The sequence below is a fragment of the Acinonyx jubatus genome, chromosome F2 (assembly GCF_027475565.1).
Source record: "Acinonyx jubatus isolate Ajub_Pintada_27869175 chromosome F2, VMU_Ajub_asm_v1.0, whole genome shotgun sequence".
In the NCBI taxonomy this organism is placed as follows: domain Eukaryota; kingdom Metazoa; phylum Chordata; class Mammalia; order Carnivora; family Felidae; genus Acinonyx; species Acinonyx jubatus.
Window position 1 is genome coordinate 1,327,494 of NC_069394.1, and position 23,531 is coordinate 1,351,024.

At 60.6% G+C, this 23,531-nt stretch overlaps 2 protein-coding genes and 1 long non-coding RNA gene across 17 annotated transcripts; 1 reads left to right on the top strand and 2 right to left on the bottom strand.

The window, feature by feature from the left end:
- Window positions 1–261: 261 nt before the first annotated feature.
- Window positions 262–21,659, bottom strand: GLI4 (GLI family zinc finger 4). Of its 12 annotated transcripts, XM_027063729.2 has the most exons (9): window positions 13,384–15,538; window positions 13,218–13,271; window positions 12,782–13,117; window positions 11,550–11,691; window positions 11,028–11,173; window positions 5,513–5,674; window positions 2,677–2,766; window positions 2,073–2,192; window positions 262–1,334 (listed from the first exon to the last, which is right to left on the bottom strand). In XM_027063729.2, the coding sequence occupies exons 4-9, from the start codon at window positions 11,635–11,637 to the stop codon at window positions 423–425; spliced, it is 1,518 nt and encodes a 505-aa protein (XP_026919530.1). In that variant the 5' UTR covers window positions 11,638–11,691; window positions 12,782–13,117; window positions 13,218–13,271; window positions 13,384–15,538; the 3' UTR covers window positions 262–422. The 12 variants fall into 12 exon arrangements, with proteins under 12 accessions (XP_026919530.1, XP_053064451.1, XP_026919529.1 ...); XM_053208476.1 differs by lacking the exons at window positions 13,218–13,271; window positions 13,384–15,538 and adding an exon at window positions 21,545–21,659; XM_027063728.2 differs by lacking the exons at window positions 13,218–13,271; window positions 13,384–15,538 and adding an exon at window positions 16,338–16,476.
- On the top strand, window positions 8,427–11,680 carry LOC128312879 (uncharacterized). The gene is made up of 2 exons (XR_008292763.1): window positions 8,427–8,553; window positions 11,579–11,680. It is a non-coding gene; the product is annotated as an uncharacterized LOC128312879 (long non-coding RNA).
- ZFP41 (ZFP41 zinc finger protein) lies at window positions 18,793–21,685 on the bottom strand. Of its 4 annotated transcripts, none has more exons than XM_053208483.1 (3): window positions 21,545–21,685; window positions 20,132–20,248; window positions 18,793–19,580 (listed from the first exon to the last, which is right to left on the bottom strand). In XM_053208483.1, the coding sequence occupies exon 3, from the start codon at window positions 19,398–19,400 to the stop codon at window positions 18,804–18,806; it is 597 nt and encodes a 198-aa protein (XP_053064458.1). In that variant the 5' UTR covers window positions 19,401–19,580; window positions 20,132–20,248; window positions 21,545–21,685; the 3' UTR covers window positions 18,793–18,803. The 4 variants fall into 4 exon arrangements, with proteins under 4 accessions (XP_053064458.1, XP_014925134.3, XP_014924446.3 ...); XM_015069648.3 differs by having other exon boundaries at window positions 18,793–19,585; window positions 21,545–21,661; XM_015068960.3 differs by lacking the exon at window positions 20,132–20,248 and having other exon boundaries at window positions 21,545–21,661.
- Between the last annotated feature and the right edge of the window lie 1,846 nt (window positions 21,686–23,531).

Below are 23,531 nucleotides of genomic sequence, written 5' to 3' on the forward strand. Positions count from 1 at the left end.
CCCCACCTTCTGGTGTCTGGAGCACTTGGCGCGTGGCTGCGGCTGCGGGGAACCGACAGGAGGCACCCCGCCTGGGGCAGAGGCAGGGTGAGCCCCGACCTCGCCCGCCCCCGCCTTGGCTCTCTGCGTCTGGAAACACCCGGCTGTGGCTCCAGGTCAGTCATGAGGCCTCCAGGCCCGGGTCAGTTAGGACCGCCAGGAGGTCCCAGGAGACCAGACGCGGGACACTCCTCTCCAGGGACAGGCAGGGGCGACTCCTACTTCCGTCAATCAAAAAGAATTTATTCGGGCCACTCGGCCCGCGGGGCTGCCGGTGCCCAGCAGGACAGGGGCAGGAGGCGGGGGCCCTCTCTCCGGAGCCTCCCCCTCCATTGGGGGCCGCCCCCCACCCCCACCCGGGGCCGCAGGCCGCCTGCCGCGCGCTACTCCCGGTAGTGCACCCGCTGGTGCTGGATGAGCTGCGAGCTCTGGCCGAAGGCCTTGCCGCAGGCGCCGCAGGCAAAGGGCTTCTCGCCCGTGTGGGTCCGCAGGTGCCGAAAGAAGTGCGAGCGGCCGCGGAAGGCCTTGCCGCAGTCGGGGCACTCGTACGGCTTCTCGCCCGTGTGGATGCGCTGGTGCTCGATGAGCACGGAGCTCCAGATGAAGGCCTTGCCGCACTGGCTGCAGGCGTACGGCTTCTCGCCCGTGTGCAGCCGCTGGTGCCGCACCAGGTTGGAGCTCTGGCTGAAGGCCTGGCCGCACTCGCCGCACTCGTAGGGCTTCTCGCCGTTGTGGACGCGCAGGTGCTGCGTGAAGTGCGAGCTGTGGCTGAAGGCGCGGCCGCACTGGCCGCACTCGTACGGCTTCTCGCCCGTGTGGATGCGGTGGTGCTGGATGAAGCCCGACCAGCCGCGGAAGCGCTTGCCGCACTCGTGGCAGGCGTACGGCTTCTCGCCCGTGTGGATGCGCTGGTGCTTGAGCAGCAGCGACTTGTACTTGAAGCTCTTGCCGCAGGCCTCGCACCTGTGCGGCTTCCCGGCCCGCGGGCCGCCCTGCCGGACCCCGGGGCCCGGGCCCCTGCCGAAGCCGCCCTCCGGCTCGGCGGCCCGCTCGGGATCCCCCTCGGTCCCGGAGGCTCCCTGCGGTGGCGGCGTCACGCGCCAGGTGCCCCTCTTCTGGGGGCAGGGCGCGGTGCCCGGCGGCTGGCCCGTGGGCCGCTCCGAGCTGGACTCCTGCCCAAAGCTGTCCCCACACTTGGGTCTACGGGGAAGGCTCCTCAGGGGCCCCCTGTCCTGGTGCACCTCCTCTTCAGGGTCGCGGGGGTGGGGAGAGGAGGGAGCCGGCTCCGACTCCGCCTCGGAATCTGGAATCAGAAACGGAGAGCGGGATGGCACCAGCAGGGGGCGCCACAGTGCTGGGGACCAGGGCGAGGGCAGACCCAGAGTGAGGCAGCCAAGCCCCACCCCCCGTCCCCCGCTCCCAAAAGTGCTGCCCAGGCTCCTGGCAGAAATGCGGGGTTCGCCCCCTCCCGAGGCTCCGCAGGCCCGTGCCCCTCCGGAGCACTTCCGGGGGCAGCTGTCTCCTGGCCTGGCTCCTCCACGCCCCTCCTGACACTGAGGCAGGGAGGGTCGGCTTCCCAGGGATCCAAGCTCTGAAGCTTCCGGCGTCTCCAGAGAGCTCAGTGTACGGGACAGAGCCCCCGAAGAGGCATTTTGCCGGCTTCACACGGGGTGGGGGGTGGCAAAGGGCTGAGGGACCAGAGCAGCGGACAAGTGGAGGCTGAGGGCACTACACAGGGGAAAGAGGGGGCCCAGGGCGACACCCCGGCTGCTGGCAGGGGGATGGGAGCGCAGCTGAACGGAAGACGCCGACTGACTACGGGCTCTGGACCGCCCTCACAACCTGGGGAAATGTCAGCGACACGCCGGGACGGAACGGGGTAGGGGCCACTGGGGACAGAAGTGAACGCCGAGCCAGGGACAGGTGGGACCCAGTGTCCTGGCGGCGACGGGTGCGGCACAGAGCCTGGCACGGGGCAGTCGTGGGGAGACGCACCCGTGGGCAGGGCCCGGATCGGGGTTCTGCTCACCCACCCGGCCAGCAGGTACCTCGGCCATTCCGGACCTCCTCCACATCTCGGAGATCCAGGTGGGACCGCTCCTCCTCCTCCTGCGGTGGCTGGGAGAGCACCTCAGGGCTGCAGCCAGGGGAGTCTGGGGGCACAGGGGACGGGGCTCATCTCCCCCTCCTCTCCAATCTAGCCCAGGCCTCGATCAGCTGCCTGCAGGTGCCACCTGCTCCTGGGTGGTGCCCCCGTGGAGCTGGTGCTCTCCAAGAGCCATTTGGGTAGATGCTGCAGCCACGTGACACCCCTCTCCCGAGCGTGAAGGTCCCGAGGCACTGCTTGGTTGCTCTGGAGTAGGGGCAAGGGTGTGTGCCCTAACCAAAGCCGCCTGGGCCTTCCTGGGGTGCAACCGGCACACGGTCCCCTCCCTGGGCCCCCAACTGCCCCCCACCCTCCGTGAAGGGCCCGGGCCCTGGCCGGGCTGCGTCCCACCAGGTGGACATGCTGGTTCCTGCTCATGGGGCCCCATCCTGAAGCACCCTCCCACGCTGCTCAGTGCCGTGTCCCCCGACACCGGCCGCCTCTGGGGAGGCTGTGACACGGCACCTGCACCAGGGAGAGGCTTGCTCTACCTCAGCTGAGGCGCCCAGGCCTGGGGCCGGCCTTCCGGGGGCGGGAGGCTGTGGGTGGGGTTCTGGGGCCACGGAGCAACAGGAACTTTTCTAGAAGGAAGGGGTGCTCCTTGTTCATAAAGTGGTACAGGAAGTCCATGCTCGGGTGTGGACGAGGGGAGGAGTGAGTGGGGTGGGGGGTAGCCAGAGTTCAGGTCTCAGGTGCCAAAGCCAGGGGCCTGGTCTGGAAGGCCAGCCCCTGGCTGGGGGTGGGGGGGTGGCGCTGCCCCCCCCCCCCCACAGCTCATCCCGCCCACCCTGGGGCCACGTGTCTTTCTCTGTCACTTGCTTCTGCCCACGGACTGTCCCTCCAGCTGCAGGGCTCCAGACCATACCTTCCAGAACGCATTCTGGAAGCACAGCCTTGTTGTGGCAGGCCCCTTGGCTGGTTCAGCACAGATCTGGCTCCTAATGTGTCTGCAACCCTCCTGCCCAGCTCCCTGCTCTGGAGGCACAGGGAGGGGCAGCCTCGGCGACTTTATGCCCACACCACCCCCAGGGCCCAGCCAAGTGCCCTGTGCGCATGTGGCTGCCTTCACCTGCTCTGGCGGACCAACGGCTTGCCCGACACCCTCACAACCCGCCAGCACTGTGCTCAGCCAGAGTTAGAAACTGGCTCTTGTGTAAGGAGGACGTGGGAGACTAATGGGATCCAGTCCCGTGGGGGGGGGGGGGGGGAAGGGGGAGTGTGAGGGGCCCCAGGCTTCACAGGGTGGACCCCACCCCCAATGTGCTTTCTGGCTCACCTCACCAACTCTGGCCTGGGAGTTGGGAAGCTGGGGCTCCAGAAGTCCCAGCCCCCCTGGCTGGAGGGCCCTGGGCAGGTTCCTGAAATGCTGGGGTCTCTCCAGGGAAGACACTGGGGCACCGAGGAACCGCCCCAACAGAGGAAATGGGCTCGAGACCGCGAGGGGTAGATCCTGCCCCGGGTAACCGACTGGTGGCGGGGCCCAGTTCTCGACGACGCTGGGTCAGTTTCCAGGAGGGACGAAAGCATCGCCTCTCCTCCCTCCGCGCCCTCCAGCCACGCCCCCTCCTTCAGTGACCACACCCCTCAGAGCCTGCAAGGAGGGCCTGCTGGAGGCCGCGCCTCTCTCTTCTTTAGGGTCAACCCCGGTTCGTTCCCTGGCCGGCAGGCCCTGCCCACTTGCCCCTGGACAGTCCAGGGAGCGCTGAGGCTGCTGTTTGCGGCCAACACTGCCTCTCACTGGGCAAAGTCCCAGGCACACAAGGCACTTGGATGTGATTCAGGGGGCCAAGCCGGGCCCCTCCGGGCTCTTGCTATCTGGAGACTGGACCAGGGGCAGCCCCAAGCCGCGTGGGCTCGAGGGCCTGCATCCTGGGCACCAGCCTTCTCATCCCGCAGAGCCAATGAGGTCAGCATGGCTTCCAGGACAGCCCCGTCCCGGTCCCGCGTCCATGCCACTTAGGAGTTGTGAGCCGTGAGCCGTGGCTTGCTGGGCCCGGTCAGGGGAGGGAGGTGAGGGCATGGGCTTGAGTCAGCCTGATGTGTTCTCAGTCCCACTGGCCTCCACTGGCTCCCGTCTGGGCCCCCATGTCCCTGTCCGGAACATGGGGATAGGTCCTGCCTTGCAGGCGGTGGTGAGGGTGGCGGGAAAATGTGGAGGTTAAGGGTGGGCCTCAGAGTCCCGGCCGCACGGGGCAGGAGCATAGCCACGGGGGAGCCCTGGCCAAGGCCCTGAACCATTGTGCGGGGGGAGGCGGCCGCCCGGGCGAAGGCCTGCGGCGCATGTGCTGGGTGCCGTCCCGGCTCCTTCTGCGCAGCACCTAGCTCCGTACCCACCCCACACCCCCAGTCCGGCCCACCCCAGGGATGGGCAGGTGCCAGGAGGGCTCCCGGAGCCGGGAACAGCGTGGGGCCAGCTAGGTGCTGCTGACCTTCCGGCCTTGGACCGACCTGGGGGGTGAATGACACGTTCCCTAGCTGTGTGTGACCTCATGCCACCCCGTGACCTCTGTGGACCTCACTGTCCTTATCTGTTAATGGCCACCAGAGAGTGTGGTCACTGGACCTCGAGATGAACCACAGCCCTTGGCACAGAGCCTGGCATGTCTCAACCGTCATCCCATTGCTCACTGTGACGCTGAGACCCGACAAGGAGGGCTCCAGGCACGCGGCAAGCCATGCCCCAAGCCACGCCCCTGGGCTCAGTGCCTGCACTCTAGGACAGAGGTGGGATGAAACGCATGCTGACCCCTGACCTGGCTGTCATCAGCTCATGTGTGTCCTGAGCTGTAAGGCCAGGCCTCCTGTGGAACACGGGTGCAGACAGAACCCCAGGACTTCTGACGGCTGAGCAGGAGCAAGACCCAGGGGCCACCGCATGCCACGGGGCGTGGACACCCCCTCAGCACCGGCCGCCTGACTAGTCATTGGCTACTTCCGTGACTTTGATATCCCGAGACTCCGCCAGGAGGGTAGCACAAGGCTGGCAGCTGCATCCCTGCAGGTCCCTGGGGGCCCCAACCCAGACCAGCCGGCCCGGAACTCAGGGTGCTCTATTTTCTTGGTGTGGGAGCAAAGGCTCATAAAGGGAGACAAGAGGACACAGGGCCCTGCCTGCCCAACATGGCCCTGGGGGACTGTCCCCTAGGGAGCCGTTGCTCACAAGGCTCAGTCTCCGGCCTCGACCTCGGCTGCCCATGTCCCGACCCAAGTGCAAGGGTGCAGGAGCCCCAGCAGCCGTGAGCTGCCTTGTTTCTGGCCGCGCTGTCAGTGGTGCAGGGTGGGCGGGTGGTGCAGGGAGGTGGAGGGAGCGCAGCGCAGGGTGAGTACCGTGTTGATGACCGTGGAGGTGAAGCCGGGCCTCGAGGCGGTGGGTTCCAGGTGTCCCTGGTGACGCAAGATTGACAGGGGACGGGACACGAGGGGGCTCCTGACCGTCCCCCAGGGTCGCCATCTTCCCCAAGGCCTGCTGAAGGTATGCACACCTGGGACCTGGGGAAATGAAAACCATGGCAGGATGACGGGGGTCGGAGGAGTGTGTGCAGGGTGGGGGCGATGCCAGCTGCCGATCAGCCATGGGGAGTGGGGGGCTCCTTCGCTGGCGGAGAGGGGCAAGGATGTCAAGAGGTGCCATGTGGGACCTGGGGTGAGAGGCAGCTGGGCCCCCGGTTCGTCTATCCCACCGCGGGGCGGCACCAGCACACACACGTGTGGGGACCTGAGCCCTCATCCCAGCAATGGCCTGAGTGTCCTCCCAGCCCACACCCTAAGGCACGCTGCACCTCCCTGAAAACCTCCCACACGACAGCAGCGGGCTGCGGGTGTACTGAACCGCAGGAGGAGGAGGAGGGTGGGAAACTGAACTCTGCCTGCTGGAGCACAAACATTCTAGATTAAATCTTAACACAACTCCTGCGAGGAAAACCGTCCTCCTCAGACCCTGAAGAGCCCTCAGAGGCTGCAGGCTGCCAACCACATCTGACTGCGCGAGCCTCCTTTGCGGGGGAAGGTACTCTGCTTTGATGTGGTTTGCAAGAGTGGTTCGGTCCCACCTGAGAAGAACTTTTCTTTCACACTGTGGTGGAGCAGGACTGCTTACTGGGGTGTGAAGAGGGCATGGGAATAACAAAAGTTAAAGTACATTAAGCAATGGTTGCCAACAGTATCTGCTTCGAGGAAGTGGGGAGGCAGCCCCAACAGGGCTCCTCAGTGGCGCCTGGGCCATCCCGGCCAGCCCCCACCTCCTGGGCAGCCCTCGGTCCCTGGCGATGGGAAGGGTCACAGACACTCAGGGAAGTGGACATAAGCGGACACAGGGTGGGGCTGCAGGCATGACATCTGGGTGCAGGTCCCCACGCTCCTAACTCTCATCTTGTTACTCGGCTAACCTGCTGGGACTCGTCTGGGACAGGGCACGCACCCCCCACCCCCCTCCGCTCCAGGCCGTCTGCTCGGAGGTGGCGCTCACACAGGGACGCCCACCGGGACGCGAGCACAAACTCTGGGGCCACACTGCTGCAACCGACTGGAGGCGGAGGGGACAGAGATGCCCCAGCCAGCGGCTGACCTTCCCCGCCACCCCCCGCCCCCGCTCTCCTCCCGGCCTGGAGCCCGCGCCCCGCGGGGAAGGGCCCGCTCTCGGGGCGCTAGGCGGCGGAGCGCTGCCCGCCCCAGCTGAGGTCCGGCGCTCACACTCGCGACTGCGGACTTCTCGGAGCCTCCGTTCCCCACCTGCAAAGTGGGCACCGCGACGACCCCGTCGCCGGGGTTCGGGGGGCGTGGGGAGGCGCCCAGCAAGCGGACCCTCGCGATCGCCAGGGGCCAGTGAGCCCGCTGCGGCCCGCTACCCCGCGGAGGCCTCCGCTCCGGCTGGGCGGTCACCCGCGTCCCACCGGCCGAGCCCGGGCCACGGTCACGGCGGCGCGGAGACGCCCCGGGCGGGGCCCGCGGGGACGACACGCGAGCGCGAGCGGGCGGCCGGGCCGAGCATCCCCGCCGCCGCCGCCACCCGGCGCCCACTCACCTTCCGAGCGGGAGGCGGCCGCTCACGCGCCGGCCGGAAGTGCGCCCTCGCCCCGCCCCGCCCTCGCGCGTGCACTTCCGGGACGCTCTGGGCTCCGGAGGACCGGCGCCTCCGTGGCGCGGGGAGGGCCCGGCTGACCCGGGCGGGACGGGCGCCCCCAGCTCCGCAGCGATCTCGCCGTCCCCGAGCCCTCCCGGCGGCAACAGCCCCTAGTCCACCGAAGAGCTGCACCCAAAGCATCCTCAGTGGCACCTCTTCCCTCGCGGTGTTCCTTCTCGACGGCCACCGGTTGCTGGGGAGCTGGCTGAAAACAGACTCTCCTTTTTTGGACTGTCTCAAGGGCCCCTCTAAACTGCCTACCACCAAAATGTTCCCAAACCCTAGGGCCTGAGGAGCGGCTGTTACAAAATTTCCCCAAACTTAACATGGAATTCTTCCTGCTGTTCCTCCGAAGTCTTTTTCAGCCCCGTTCTTACATCCCCCCAAAGAAATTTAGGCGTCAGTCTCCTTGTTAGGAAAAACAAATAGCTGGAAACAGCTTCTGCGAACCAACCCAGCAGGGATGGACGTCCAGGCATTTGCTTGCCGCGCTGGCCCTGAGTCCCGGCGGGTGGACAGCATGAAGACAGGAAGGGAAGACCCACAGCCAGGGAGCCCCCAGCTGCAGGGATGCTCGGGGAGGAGGGAGGGGAGACCAAGCCCAAGCATCTGGACAGTGGCCCCAGGCAGGAGAGAAGCTGGAAGACCAGGGGCTTGTGAAGGACTCGCTGTGGGGGGGGGGGGGGGGGGGGGGGGGGGGCGGGGGCGACAGGCCGGTACCAGCCCGCAGCAGTTGACTCCTGCCAAAACGTAGAAGGTGCGGACAGCTGCTGCCTGCTCCCAGCTCCGCCAGCTTCACTCCCCGCACACGCAGGGTTCCAGCTGCTAGGCCCTGTAAAAATCCCCTGCGGCTCCCCTCCGCCTGATCTAATGCTAGGCCCTGGGGTATACCTGGGATAGGCCAGCTCCTGGGCTCAGTGGAGCTCACATTCTAGTGCGTGTGAGAGAGAAACAACAAATTGGCAAACACACCCACACCACAGGTGTAAAGCTTTAAGGAAGCACACGAGGGCTCTGTGGTCCAAGGAGAGCTCACCAAGGAAGTGACATCACGGTGGGGGGGAGGGAGGGAGGGAGAGAGTAGGGCAAGCTGGTCACACAAAGGCTGGAGGGAAGAGTATTCAAAGCAGAAGGGCACGTGAAAGGTCCTGAGACACGAGTGTCGCCAAAGGTTTGGAAGAGCCCAGGCAGGCTGGGAGCTGGATCAAGGTGGATGAATAGTCTGGAAGCCACGATTAGGAACCAGGAGGTACCGAAGGTCCTGGGCAGGGGAGTGAGATCTTAGGTGCATTTTAAGATTGGTTTGGGGCAGCAGGGAGGTGGGAGGAGACCGGTGCTTTAGATGGAGACCAGGCTGGGTAGGGCCCGTGTTGGGGATCAAATTCTGACAGCACCTGCAGTTAGGTGGGGTGTGGGGCATGGCGACTCGGGGTTCATTCCAGAGTATGGCCACAGGTCTGCTGAGATGGGTCGCTGGCCACAAGTCAAGTTCTGTTTTGGACGTGTGGCCCACGACACAGTGGTGGCTGGGGGCTCACCTCTCCCCGCTCCCCTCTCAGTGTGTCCCTCCTCCTCTCCTGGCCAGCCGTGTGTGGCCCTGCCGGTTTAGCTTCAAAGTGGGGCAGGGCACACTCCTGTTCCCTAGGAGGATGGGGAGCTGCGGGGGGGGGGGGGGGGGGTACTGCTACTGAGCCTTTTGGCCAATCACGCTTCCCACCAGCCTCCTCAGCCCGAACAGCATCCTGTTGGTGTTCAGGTTTCTGCTCAAAGCTGCCTCCCCTTGCTTTCCAGCCCATAAGCCTCGTCCACAGCCCTGTCTGTACCCCGGCCCATCGCCTGACTTCGGGTCTAACTCGAGTCTTGTCCTTGGCTGGGTCCTTTGCCACCGGGCATCCTGTGCTCTGCGGGGCGCTGGGCAGCTTCCCTGCCCCCACCCACATGTATAGCACCTCCCCTCAGCTGGACAACCAAAGATGTCTCCAGATACTACCATATCCCCTTCTGGGGGCAGGACTGCCCTTGGGAGGATGGCTGTTCCACGCAAGGCAACGTGAATGAGGGCGTGGGGGGTGGGCCAGCCTGAGCTCTTCGGGACTTAGGGCCTGAAGGGGGTGATCCCAGGCGGGGCACCTCCCAGACCCCCTCCAGGGCTACGACCGCAGGCATCAGGCCACCAAGGAACGGGTAGTTTCCCAGAATCGGGGGCCGAGAAGACCGTGTCTATTGAGGGATACAGTACGTTGTCACACGAGGGGCCACTCTCCTGCTAAGTCCGCAAATCCTCCTCTGATTGACGCGTCAGTCTCTTACAAGTCTGGTGAATGTGAGGCAGCGCCTCCCTGGGGAGTCTCGACTGCACCCCTAAACTGCAGGGAGATGAACGGGACCCAGTGAATGGGTCAGAACTGAGGTTTATTACAGGGAAACAGAGTATCCACAGGAAATAGGACACAGAAGCATTCTGGGATGAATGGGAAGCAGCCGGCAAGGAGTGCAGAACCCAGGCAACACCCTTCTGGATTAAGAAAGCGCGTGAAGTGTAGACCATAGGAAGCAGGGTAAAAACAAGACAGAACAGGTCTCCAGACGTCGAACACACTCACCGAGGACTGAAGGAAAGTTCAATAGACGTGACTAGTTGGAAATTTACATTTCACGGGCCCACCGGCACCAGCTGTGCGAGCCTGTGTGTGAACAGTCCAGCGGCCACCTCGCCTGGCCACGTGTGGACAGGGCCACGCACCTCAGCAGCGGTGTAAGGAGAACCCCGGTACGCCCAGCGCTCAAGCTCACCAGGAAACAAACACGTGTTCACACCGGAATGCCACGCGGGGAAGGCTGCAGTGACCTGGGGCACACGGGCTGGGACAGGGGGCGTGTGGGGCCCCCAGCGCCGGATCACGTGTGCACTGGGGCTAAAGCCCCCCAGGTACTCCCCCTGCAGGCCTCGGACACCCGCAGAGTCCCTGGGCAGCAGCGCCAGGCTGCCCCCAAGCTCTGCACCCTGGCAGGACTCTGGTCCCGGGGCCTGGGGGGGCGGGGGGAGGGGAGACCACCAGCTCGTGGTCTGTGGAACAGGCGGCTGGAGTCTGTAAGGACAACACCAGGAGACCACGAACTCTAAACTCCCTGCACAGAGGTCCCCGAAGGCCTGGGCCGCCCCAGAGCAAAGCCATGTCCTCAGGCCACAGACCCGGAGCCTGGCCACCACTGTCCTGGCCACTCCCGCCCTGAACTGGCCCTTTCTGGTCCCAATACTGTTTCCCTTCCCTGGACGACCCCTCCACCCTGCTGAGAACCCTATCCTCGCCTGCCCTGGTCCAGAGCACATGTCCCAAGTGTCCCTGTGCCACAGGCTTCTGCCACGAGCACAGGACCACCTCCAGTCCTGCCTCGCTCTGTGGCATGTCTGGGGGCCTAACTCACTTGCAGGGGAAGGAATGACACTTTGGTGTCCAGACTAGGGATAGACACAAGAGGTCACTAGAAATCAAGCCCAGGTGACATCCCAGTGCCTACAGGCTCCCCAGGAAGGCAGGGGACCTGGCAGAGACTAGAGTCTGGAGCCACGGGTCAGCCCCCCGATCTGTGGGGAGAAGGAGCAGAACCCCCCCCCCCCCCCCACATGGCCCTCACTGCTCACTCTCCCACGGTGCTGGCTCCCACCTTCCCTCAGATTGAGGCCAGACAAGGCTGGGAGGGACAGATGCTGGCCCAACTCACGGGATGCCAGTGGTAAGGACGATCGGTGTTGCGTCCCTGGGACATCCGCAGCCATCCCCGTGTCTGTTCCATTTGAAGGCCTCCATGGCGCCCCTGCTGTCGCAGAGCCCTCCTCCGTTCAGGGCAGGGCCCTCTAACTGCTCCTCCTGCAACGGGAACCATGCTCAGCGCCCCTCCCCCCACCCCAGCGCTTTCACACTTGGAAAAGGCCTTTCTCTGGGACTTTCCAGGAGCAGAGAGCTGGGGAGTCCTGGACTTTGCCTGCAGCGCAATCCTAGAAGGCCAGTGGTGTCAGCACTGGCCTCCTGGGGGGGCGGGGCCGGAGGGGTGAACTTTGTGGCCTTCCGGGTCCAGGTTCGGAACCAGGTGAAGGCGCCCCCCGCCTCAGGGAGTTCGCCCGTGAACCCCTTCTCTCCACTCATTGGCAGGCATCTCCCGGTGTGGGTTTTCTGCCGCCAAGCTGCCCGTCCTGTCTGTGCCCCGTGTCCCCACCTGTCCCTTAGACGTTTTCTTTCTGCTCACCTGGGGGTTTCCTCTCCTCTTCCGTACAGCTCTCCGTCTGTCCTCGGAGCTCGGGAATGACCGGAATTCTGTCAGGCCTGAGGTTCATGTTTAGGCGTATTGCATCAGGACCTTCTTGACTGGGGGTGATCTGCTCTCACAACTGGAAACGGACAAGGAAAACCTTCTGAACAAAGAAATGCAATTATTACCTGGTTCGTTGTCGGGAAGCCACAACTACCCAAGTAAGGAGCTGGCTTCCGTCACGTGGAAGCTGGTGTTCGCCAACGCCGTCAGGGGGATGGGCCCCAGACCTGGAAGGCGACAGAACCAGGGGAAAAGTGCTCCCTGTTTCTCAAAAAGCTAAGAAAGTTAGAAGATAAAATACAGTAAAACCTTGGGTTGTGAGGAACTTGTTCTGCAAGATGAGCCAACATTTCCAATAAATTTTAACTTGATAAATGAGCGATGTCTCGCAATAGGGTCACAAGTGGCACTGAACATCACATGATCACAACGGAGCCAATGGTTCTTCCCTCTCTCTCTCTCTCTGAGGGACTGTTACGAATGCAGTGTCACATTTCCGCGAAATCCTCAAAAGGAGGCAAAAGCGAGTGTCATTGGATAGGTTCCTTGTTAAAGTTGCACCAAAAGGGGCGCCTGGGTGGCTCAGTCGGTTAAGCATCCATCTTCGGCTCAGGTCACGATCTCATGGTTTGGGGGTTCAAGCCCCGCTTCGGGCTCTGTGCTGACAGCTTGGAGCCTGGAGCCTGCTTCGGATTCTGTGTCTCCCACTCTCTCTGCCCCTCCCGCGCTCATACTCTGTCTCTCTCAAAAATAAACAAACATTAAAGAATAAAAATTAAAAAAAATAAAGTGGCACAAAAAGAAAGATCCCATTGAGCCAATAGGTGGCAGTGATTCCGTTAGCGATGGTGAAAGGGGTCCTACACAGTAACCCTCCTCTGTCTTGTCTCCCTCATACTAGGCACAAAGGTTTTCAAAGGCAAGTGCAGGTTATTTTTCTATTTTGTATTATGTTACAATATTGTAATCATTTTTATACCAATGTTTTTGGGTTGTGGAATCAATCATCTGAGTTTCCATCATTTCTTATGGGGACACTCGCTTTGGATTACATGCATGTTTTTGGAACAAGTTATGCTTGCAAACCAAGGTTTAACTGTGTCAAACACACGTAAACTTGCAGCGTATGTGATGTGGCGCGGGACAGAGCTCAGACACCCGCTTACCATCCACACGGCTCAGGAACTAGCTGCCACTCAAAAACGGGAGCCCACGTGGCCTCGCCTGCCTGAGGAGCCGTTGTCTTGAGTTTGGTGTGAGCTGTTCTTTCGTCTCTGTCTCGTTTTACTGCACTGATATTTCCAAACAACTTGCTGTTCAGTTCTGCGCTTTATAATAATGACCTCCTGTGACCGACTGACTTCGCTCAGCGTTCTGAGATGCACAGGTGGTGGTGAGGGTCTGCCCACTGTTGATGCACATTTGAGTTATTTCCAACTTTTCTGACAGTCCGCGTGCTAAACGTCGCTGCACGTGGCTTTCTGGGCACCCACACAAAAGTTCTGTAAGATATTTTAAGAAGTGAAATTTCTACATGAGCACGACAGGGCACATCTTTAACTTGCTAGGACGTGCTCTTTTTGTTGCTGAACAGATAGATACCTTTTTAAAATCCCATATTGTTACCAGCACATCAAACCCAATGGGCTTCTGTCCCTGTGGTAAAGTCGACATGGTGTTGATTACTTCAGCCATCGGAAGCGCACGATTAAGCGGCATTGAGTACCCACGACGCTGTGTACCCACCACCGCGATCTACACCCCTAACCTGGTTACCGTGCCCGTCAGAAACGCTGCACCCGTGAAGGTCTCCCGTCCCCGCCCCTGGTAACCTCTACTCTGCTGTTCTGTCTGCGCGCCGCACAGCAGCCGGCAGGGCCACGTCCAGCTTCTCTCACTCGGCACCGTTTCCGCAGTGTGGCGGCGGGCGTGGGGGCTCGTTCCTCTTTCGGCCGAGTAGCACTTCGTCAAGTGGCTACACCACGTCTCGTGCAGCTGTTTCATCTGGTGAGACTCCCGGGGCATGTCCGCTGACGGCCACCGCGAACGACGCTGCCCCGCGCCTCCACGCACCTGCTTGATTCCGCATACACAGCGCAGTGAACTCCGCCGACCTTCAACGTGACAACGGGCTACACCCTCGCTGACGCCTTACTTGGGACTGTTGTCAGATGCCACGGAGACAGCAGCATCGCCTGCTACACGCCCAGGAAGGGTTTCCCATTCCAGGCCGTGCGCACACGTTACTCCCGGCCTGGCTCCAGGTGGCGCCGAGAGGAAACCCTGAGGGCGGGGGGGGGGGGGGGGGGGGGGGGGGGCACTGGCCACACGGAGCCTGAGGGCACAGCGCAGCTACGGTTTGGGGAGATATTCTGCATCGGCTTTAGAAAATTCTATTGTATTCCTTATTTGCGGATGTTGGATTTTAGCAAATATTTCTGCAGCTGTTAAGATAATAATATCTGTTAGTGTGAGAAATGATAGCCGTTTTAAGCCACACTGGCCTTCCTGAAACAACCCAGTCTGGTCATGCTCCACGACGTTTCCCCGCCGCGCTGGACGCGGCCTGTCGCTATTCCGTCGGGGAGCAGGCGGCGCTGGCTGTGGCGCTGACGTCACGGCTCTACTAGCTCATAAAAGGTGAGCCGGTTCTTCTTTCCAGTGTCTGAGTCCACACAGGACTAGAATTTTCTGTTTCTTGAACTCACAGTACCTGACTTGAATTCTTTGGGGACACACTCTGTGCAGCAGTGACAGGGTCTTTGGGCGGCGCCCTCTCGTGCTGACTTCACCACCTGCCCTTTCTCCTAAAACCCGCCTCGTACGCGCTCACATCCACTGGCTCGTGCGCTGTCTTTTCCTCCGACGACCTGCTGTCACCTTCCCTCTGCATCCATAGCAGTTTACGGCTCCTTCCCTTTTCCTGGACTCCATTGTCACACGATGCCAGCTTTAACAATCCGTTTTTCCTTTTTAAAATTTTATTATAGAGAGAGCGCAAGTGGGATGGAGGAGCTGAGAGAGGGGAAGAGAGCGAGAGAGAGAGATGGGGGAGGAATTTCAAGCAGGTTCCACGCTCAGCACGGAGTCCGATGCGGGGCTCGATCCCATGCCCCTGGGACCAGGATCTGAGCTGAAATCAAGAGTCGGACACTCAGCTGACCAAGCTGCGCCCAGAAGCCACAACGGTCCTTTCAAACAACCAACTTCTGCCTGTGTAATTCTCTCGACAGCCTCCACTCCCACTGGTTTTGATACTTTCGGGCGTGTTACTTGCCCCCTTCTGCTGCTGTTCTTATGAAGCCGGAGGCCCAGCTCGCCGACTCCTAGCTCGCCCGCTGGCGTCCCCACTGCTGGCTGCAGTGGCTCCCAGAGGTTCTGGCAGGTCCTGTTTCAGCGTCCTGGAGGCTGGAGGACTTTATAACTTTCATTATGTATTTTTTTTCTTTTGAGTCAGGTTATTGAGAGGGTTTTTTCCCTAGGATATGAGTTTCGTTTGAACAACAACAGAAAAACCATCAAGGCAGAGATTAATCTGGGAGATCTGGCTCTGGGGCCTGGCGGCGGTGCGCTACCACGGCGGCGAACGCAGAAGAAACGGCCCATCTGCCTCGCCAGAGCGCCAGGAGGCAAAAGTGGCCACTAACCGAGTTGAGTTTGACTTCGTGATTTTTCTCGTGATTGTAAGCTGTATTTAAAAAACATTTCCAAGTCTATTTTTTTTTCAACTTTTTTTTTTAATTTTTATTTTTGGGACAGAGAGAGAGACAGAGCATGAACGGGGGAGGGGCAGAGAGAGAGGGAGACACAGAATCGGAAACAGGCTCCAGGCTCCGAGCCATCAGCCCAGAGCCCGACGCGGGGCTCGAACTCACGGACCGCGAGATCGTGACCTGGCTGAAGCCGGACGCTCAACCGACGGCGCCACCCAGGCGCCCCCCAAGTCTCTTTTTTTTAAGTGTTTTTCTGTTGTTCTCCAGGCTGATGCTGTTGAAATCAGCCGCGGTCCTACCGGGAGGGGCCCCAAGGGCCAGCGGTACGGGCACCGCTCACGCACGGGAGCTAACATCCACCTCGCTAAGAACACAACACGTGACGGGAAGCTCTATGCCCAACGTGGGGCTGAACTCAGGACCCCGAGATGGAGAGTTGCACAATGTACCAGCTACCGCCTGAGCCAGCCAGGCGCGCTAAGGGCTGACGTTCTTACAACAGTTAGGGGGCGCCGGCCCTGCGCTCGGGACGTCCCATCTTAACTCACTGGATCAGGTGAAGCACCATCAGCATCCCTGTGTCGTCCCTGAGGAAACCGAGGCAGCACAAGGAGGTTAAGTGATGTGCCCAAGGTCTCCTATCTCCACGGTGCCAGTGCCGGCTCAGGACGGCAGCCCCTGGCCGGAGAGCCCGAGCCCTTCACCACTCGCTTCCTTTCCAGAAATCAAAGCCAGAGAGGGGCGCCTGGGTGGCTCAGTCGGTTAAGTGTCCGACTTCGGCTCAGGTCATGATCTCACAGTTCGTGGGTTCGAGCCTTGCATTGGGCTCTGTGCTGACAGCTCAGAGTCTGGAACCTGCTTCAGATTCTGTGTCTCCCTCTCTCTCTGTTCCTCCCCTGCTCATGCTCTGTCTCTCTCCTTCAAAATAAATAAAAACATTTTAAAAAAATTAAAAAAAAAAAGAAATCAAAGCCAGAGAATCAGAGTATGTTTCTTTATGGACACCCACCTGCCTGCTGCTGGAGAGGCTGGGGCAAGCCTGCCATCCTTGGGCTGTGGGGGCGCCCATCTGGCACGGCCAGGAGGAGGGGATTTGCCAGAATGGTCTCCACCTGTCGATTCCCTTTCTGGGGATCTGTCCTGCTGGCCCGAAATGCAGACGAGATATTTATCTCAGCGTGATTTATAATGCCCTAAACCAGAAACAGCCTACGTGCCCTTCTTAGGAAACCGTTAACCCTTCTCGTCAACGCACCATTAGGCAGCGGTACAAGTAAGGTGTGCAGCCTTCAGGATAACAGAGAAAGCGGTGGTTTCGCTCCCTCGTACGTCACGTGTTGTAACATACACGTTATGTAACGATACGTTACGTATTAACATACACATCCCAGGGTGTTATAATACTGTAGTAAATAAAAACCAAACTAAACTGAAGTGGCCTCAGACACCCTTGGACGTGCGTGGGCGCTGCCATGGCCATGGCGGACGTCCGCGTGTCCACACCCTGCCTTCCAGTACATCAAGATGGGCTCCCCCCACAGGGTTTCTTTCCACCTTCTGCGACCAGCTTCCCCTGCCAGCACCCAGTTCTGAAGGGCGGCGACATGCACCGACGGGTGGCCCTCACACACTTTCCATCCAGAACAGGCTCAAACTGGCTGCCGCCGGTTTCTGTAAATAAAGCTTCGCTGGCACACGTTCACGCCTGTGTTGTCTGTGAGTGCTGCCGCATGTCACAGCTGAGCTGAGTGCACACAGAGCCCGTGGGGCCCCACAGCCAAGCACAGTTACTATCCGGCCCTCAACAGAAAACACCCGCCGGCCTTGCTCTGGCTTCAGGACAGACCGACACTCAAGCGATTTGCTTCCTTGCTCTCAGCACACATACGTGTCTTACTTGTCTGTTTCTTTGAACTTGAAAGTGTACTCAAGGCATCATGACCCCGTGCCCCTGAAACCTTAGCGCGCACCTTTTACAAGGACAACGTCTGAGATGGGCCACAAACCACACCAACACGGGGAGCCTTGAAACCGAGGGCACTGCTGCCCAGTGGACAGTGTGGACACAGGTCTCACAGACGTCCCACGCGTGTCCTTTACAGCTGCCCTTCCAGCCCAGGCTCATACGCCGTGTCTCCCCTCTACATCCTGTCCCACCAGGGGCGAGCTGGGTCAGGTGTGGGAGGGCCTGCTGCGTGGGGGGCTCAGCTCAGGCAGAGGCGTGTACAACATCATAGCTTTTACAGAGAACAGGAGCAAACACCTAACCTGGAGAAACCTTCCCTCTGTGAGCACCTGCGCTCTGGCGTCTGGGACCACCTGTTTGGGAAACATGTCTGCATCCGAATTCAGGACCTTCTTCCAGGACAGAATCCCCATTTTGGGGGTCCAAATAGCTGCAAGTGTAGGTATCAACATTTTCCTAGTAAAAAGCTGTATTACCGCCTGGCCGACAGTCACCTCACTCCCCCTGTGCTGTCAAGAAATTCTGGGACAAACCGCACCCTGCTCTGCAGAGCATGGAACCCCATCCAGACCATTCCTGGAGGAAAACGGAGGGTGGGCACAGCATGTGGACTTGGCCGGGGGATAAGACGGAACTTGGAGGGCAGGCATTAAGAAGTGAAACTAACCTGGAGAGCTGATCCCCGGAGGGCAGGGCACACACACTGCCTCATGTCTGAAGACCCCCACGGCAGATGCAGGCTGGCTCGAAGCTGCCCTCACATCCTTGGGGCCCCCACCACGCGTCCAGGGCAGGAATCTCCCACGGTGGCAGCATCTAGGTCCTGAGTGGTCCATCTGGGTGAGTCGGGCTGCTCACCCGGGGTTGGGGGCTGGGCCAGGGGGTCCAGTTCCTGGGGATGCAGTGGGGGAAGGGGAAGCTGAGTCCCAGGACTGGTGCTCCAGCCCAAGGAGGGAAGCCAGACACAAACCACAGGACTGTCACCACGGCCAGCCGAGTGGGGACAGCAGGTGTCTGGTGCAGCGCCGTGGGGACCTGACCGCAGGCCTCCTGCCAGGCTGTGCGGGGATGGGCTCGGGACCAGCAGGTCAGCAGTCTGCAGCCTGAAGTCTTCGAAGGAGCAGGTGAAAAGGCAGAGACCAGAGCGGGTGCCACAGGGAGGCCGCAGGGGGAGGTGCTGGGCCGCTCGCAAGCTCCAGCTGTCCCTCCCGCCCAGACGGCCGTGACACAATCACACTCACCGTCTCTGGTGACGCAGCTGCACGTGTCTCCCATGTTATCACAGTGTCTCGACCTGGAGATGGCCTGTACCCCACTCTAGCACGTGTGTACCGGGCTGGGCTGACCGTCCCGATGGTGGTGGAGACCCACAAGCACAGGTGCACTGAGCGCACGGCCCGCGGGCGCCCGGCCTCCATCAGACGTCGGATGGGGGACGGCGGGACAGGCCCACCCTGGATGGTTCTCACGGGCGCGAATGCCGACTCTCGGCAGACGGCTTCCCCACGCTCAGTGCTTCTTCCGCGGGTGGCGTTTCCGATGGCGAATGAGACATGAGCTGTAGGCGAAGGCTTTCCCACATTCCTTGCATTCGTACGGCTTCTCCCCAGTGTGCGTTTTCTGATGTTTTAGGAGATTCGAACTGCAGTTAAAGGCCTTCCCACATTCACTGCATTTAAAGGGCTTCTCTCCGGTGTGGATTCTCTGGTGCTTGGTGACGTCAGAGCTGTGCCTGAACAGCTTCCCACACCGATCACATTTGAAGGGCTTCTCTCCAGTGTGAACCCGCTGGTGGCGGAGGTGGTCTGTCTTATGCTTAAAGATGCGTCCACACTCGCTGCACCCATAGGGCTTCTTTCTCTGAAAAGGAATGAACACGGGAACCCCCTCGAAGTCATCTTTAAACGAAGCATCGAAGGCATCAAACAAATGTTCCTCATCCTCAGGACTCGGGCTGGGTTCCTTGCCGTGCTTTTTGGCCAACGTGGACCTCTTGCTTGGCCTTTCCTCCCCAGACGACGCTTTCTCTCCTTTGGGTGTGTCCTTCAGTGAATGCACTTCCTCCTCTGGGGTCTGGGCCTTCCTTCCACCCATGGGCTTTTCCATCGTCCTTTGTTCCCAGGAGGAGGGGCCACTGGAAGCCGGGAAGGGCTACTGGGGAAGGCCGGGCCGGATTCTCCACTTCTGCAGAAAGCTCGTTCTTTACACACAGCTTTTCATCTGTCCGAGCTTGTACCGAAGGCTCTGGAACGGAATGTCTGCACCAGAGAGAGACTCCACCAACCCCTGTGCTGGTGGAGAAGCCACAGCAGGACTGTTAGATCGCACCAGCGTCCGGGAAGAGCACAGCTGGGACTCTCGTGGCACAGAATCACTAAGGGACGGATGGGGGCGGGGCGCGCTGGGGAATTTGGCCCCTTCCGTTCCCCGCTTGTGTGCTCGTTCCCCTTGGACGTCTCCTGAGCCTCTCAAACTGGACGTGACCAAACGGGACGCTCGCTCTAACCCTCTCCCTGGGGCGGTGCCTCCGGGCCTGTGTCTGGTAGGATCTGACACGTACCACGACCAGCAATCCCATGTGCTCCCCAAGTCGGGAGTTTCCCCCACCATTTTCTCCCTCCCATCTCCACTTCCTGTATTTGGGACCAGACGATGTGCTTTTGGGGCTCTAGGCTGAGAGGTGGCATGTGCCTGTCACTTAGAGCCTGGAGTCTGAGATGGATCAGACTTGGGGCTGGCTCCCTAGTGGGCGCCCTACCCTCCCCCCATGGTCTGTCTCCACAGAGCAGCCAGTGAACCCCCTACCCCGTACCTGCCCCGGTGTCCCTCATACTTACAAGCCCTACACGCGCCTGACCGGGCCCATCCCTCGGCCCTCTCCTCACTCCCGTCCTCATGTCCAGCTTTCTTCAGACTCCTCAACCATACCCAGCGCTTCCTGCCTCAGTGTCGGGCTGATTCCAGAAACAGGCCAAGCGCAGGTTTTTGCGGGGCCGGCCCCTCACTTCATTAGGAGCTCTGCTCCAAGGGCCCTGCCCAGAGAGGCCTCCCGGACTCAACCAGTGCCCCCCAACTCCCTCTTCCCTAACCCGGCCCCAGACTTCCTTGTAGCACTTCACCAGAGCGAACTCCTCCCAGAGCCAAAGCCCAGGCAACGATCACCTAGACCTTGCTCACACTGTCACTGTCTGAAACACCTGACGGACCCTATCCCTAACTCCCTCTAACAGCATCCCAATTTCGCCACGAATTCAAACAGGGTTCACACAGCCCAGGTGTTCGCAGAAGCAGCACCTGCACGTCTCATCTTGTCTGCTGCCATTCCTCTCCTGTCTCTTTTCTGTCTCATCTGTCAGCTTCCTGGACCTGCCTCTTCTCTCAGCGCTAACTGATGGAATTCTAGCAAAAAGCCTTGACAGACTGCAGGCTCTTTAACTGTTGGTGGAAGATATTCCATGAGATTAAGGCCTTTTTTTTTTTTTTTTTTTAAAGAAAAAGCTCCAAAGGCAGGTCCTGTTTTAATTTTCCAATATTCCTTGAAGACCTTCCTTGTTAAGACCTTCTTAACAAAGGTATCTCATGACCTATGACGACTACCTGTACCTACTAGGAGGCCCATAATCCTGACAAGCTGTCCTACCCCCAAATGGGATGCCCTACATGATAACACTCCGGGTGCTGTATTTTTCTTTGAAACTTCCTTTCCATCATCTACTTACTTACCATCCTTTTAATCTGTGTGCCTATCCAACTCTGTGCGTGAAAACACAGGTTTTTAAAGTAAGCTCCATGCCCAACGTGGGGCTTGAACTCAACACCCCAAGATGCTCTACTGACTAAGCCAGCCAGGCACCCCCAAGTGATGTATGTTTTAAGGTATAAATACTCTGAATTCTCTTTAAGCCTTTCCTCTTCTCCCCCATGCAGAGGCAATACATAAGACGACTGTAGAAACTTCCCATCCTGATAAGGAGTTTGAGAATCTAGTTTCTTCTAAATAAAAATGTTTAGGGGCGTCTGGGTGGCTCAGTAGGTTGAGCGTCCGACTTTGGTTCAGGTCACGATCTCGCGGTTCATGAGTTCGAGCCCTGAGACCGGCTGGCTGCTGTCAGCGCAGAAGCCGCTTCAGAATCTCTGTCTCCCTCTCTCTCTGCCCCTCCCCCGCTCATACTCTCTCAAAGATAAACTTAAAAAACAACAACAAAAAGAAATACCCTAAGAATTAACATTAAAAAACAATGTTTACTTACACTTGATTGGGATTCAGGCCTATGTGGCCCCAAAGGCTCTACTGGAGGCAGCTTCTGGGAGGCTGTTCTGAGCATCAGGTGGGAGCCTGAATCGCAGGTAAAGGCAGCTCATCTGGGCTGAGGGGAGCATGTAGAAGTAAGAGGGGACCCCTGCTGGAGAGGGCAGGTGGACGGAGGGCAGAGGACCGAGGGCAGAGGATCGCCGCACCAGGCAAGGAGGCTGGAGTCTAGCTTCAGTGGGAGCCTGAAGGAAACCAAGAACCAACATGAAATGAAGACCCACCCAGCGGAGGGCCTGCGTGGGGTTTCTCTGTGCTCCGGTCTCCTATCAGGACTGCCACCGGGGCAGCAGCTGCCCTGAGATGTGGCTACTTGCGGGCAAGGGTCATGGCTTTTTCACCCCCGAATCCCTGGTTACTGGGCAGGAGCCAGCACATGCCTGTGCCCAGGAAACATTCTAGATAATCGACTTGTCTGCCTCAGTCGAGCTGGCAGGTGCTTGAAGGCAGCAACGGTATTTACCCACTTCTCTAAGTGCACAGCACGCCAAGTTATTAAATAGTTAAAAACGCGGTAGACCAGAGGTTCTGGCCCCTCACTTCACAGGCCTGTGGACACGAGTGCCCGCTGCAGCCGCACAGACCACTCAACCCACCTGGCCGGAGCAGGGGCGCCGGGCCCAAGGGCCGGTGCCCGCCGCGCAACGTCGGGGCAGCTCTTTTACTCTCTGGGCCAGGCCCCTTGTGCCACAAAGCGTTGGGGAGCCACCGCGGCCGGGGCCCCCGGAAGCCCCGCTCACCCTGGCCCCGTCCCCCTGCCTTCAGAAGCCGGGGTCTCGGGGGGGCGGGGGGTCTGCATCACTAGCGGGTCTGGGATCCACGGGCAAACGTGCACCCCAACAGTCTGCTGGGCCCCCTGCGGGCCAGCAGCCACGAGCCGTGCCGAGGAGGGGGAAAGGGACCCCGAGGGGGCAGCACGACGCACCCCCGCCAACGACAGGGCCTCGTCAGCCAAGTGTGCAGGGCCCTGGGACGCCGCCTTCACCTCGATCCGCACGGAGCTGGTCCTCGCCCTCCTCCCCGCGGCGCCTGGGAGCCCAGAGAACCCGGAATCCCCGGCTGGAGGACGGGGCGAGCGCGCCCGCCACAAGGCGCCCGGGAACGACGTCCCCCGCGCCGGGCCCCGCCGCGCGCCAATCTTTCCGCGCCGGGCGACCGAGGCCCGCCCGGCCCAGCAGCCGGCCTCGGCGCCGACCGGAAGAGCCCGCCCCTTCCGGCGCCGCTCTAGGAGGAGGCCCCGCCCCCAGGCCGCTCAGTGGTACTCCGTGGACGGCCCCGCCCCCAGCTCCTGGTGCCCTTTCCTGGGAGGGCCTGCTCGTCCACCTTCCGCGCCCGTCCATGCTCTCACCTCTGCGCCCCCTCCCTCGCGCCTGCCCCTCCCTCACTCCATCCTCCCTTCCTCCACCCTGTCCCTCATCCCTATGCTCACCCGAGACTCCTCTGTCACCCCTGCCCCCTCACTCACCCCTCTCCAGCCACCTGACTGCGCTACTCACACACAGCAGGTGCACTTGGCCTGTTCAGTTGCACTGGCAGCGTTCCCTCTGCCCGGATGCTCATCCCCAGCTATCTCCTTGGCGCACTCCCACCTCCTGCTCCGCGTCTCCAGGAAGCCCCGACTGCTCTCTCTATTAGTTTCCCGGTTCCCACAAATTTAGCTGCTTAAAACACTTGTTTGTTCCCTCACTTCCTTGGAATAGGTGTCCAGATGTCCTGGCGTGGCTTAGTTGGTTCCCTGCTTGCTCTTGCCAGGCTGCAGTCGTGGTGTCAGTGGCTGCATTCTCAGCTGGAGGCTCATCCGTGGAAGGATCCACTTCCACACTCCCGTGGTTGTTGGCAGGATTCATTTCCCGGTGGCTGTGCCACTGAGGGCCTGCTTCCTTTGGCTTTTGGCTAGAGGCTGACCTTAGGTCCCGGTGGCCACCCAC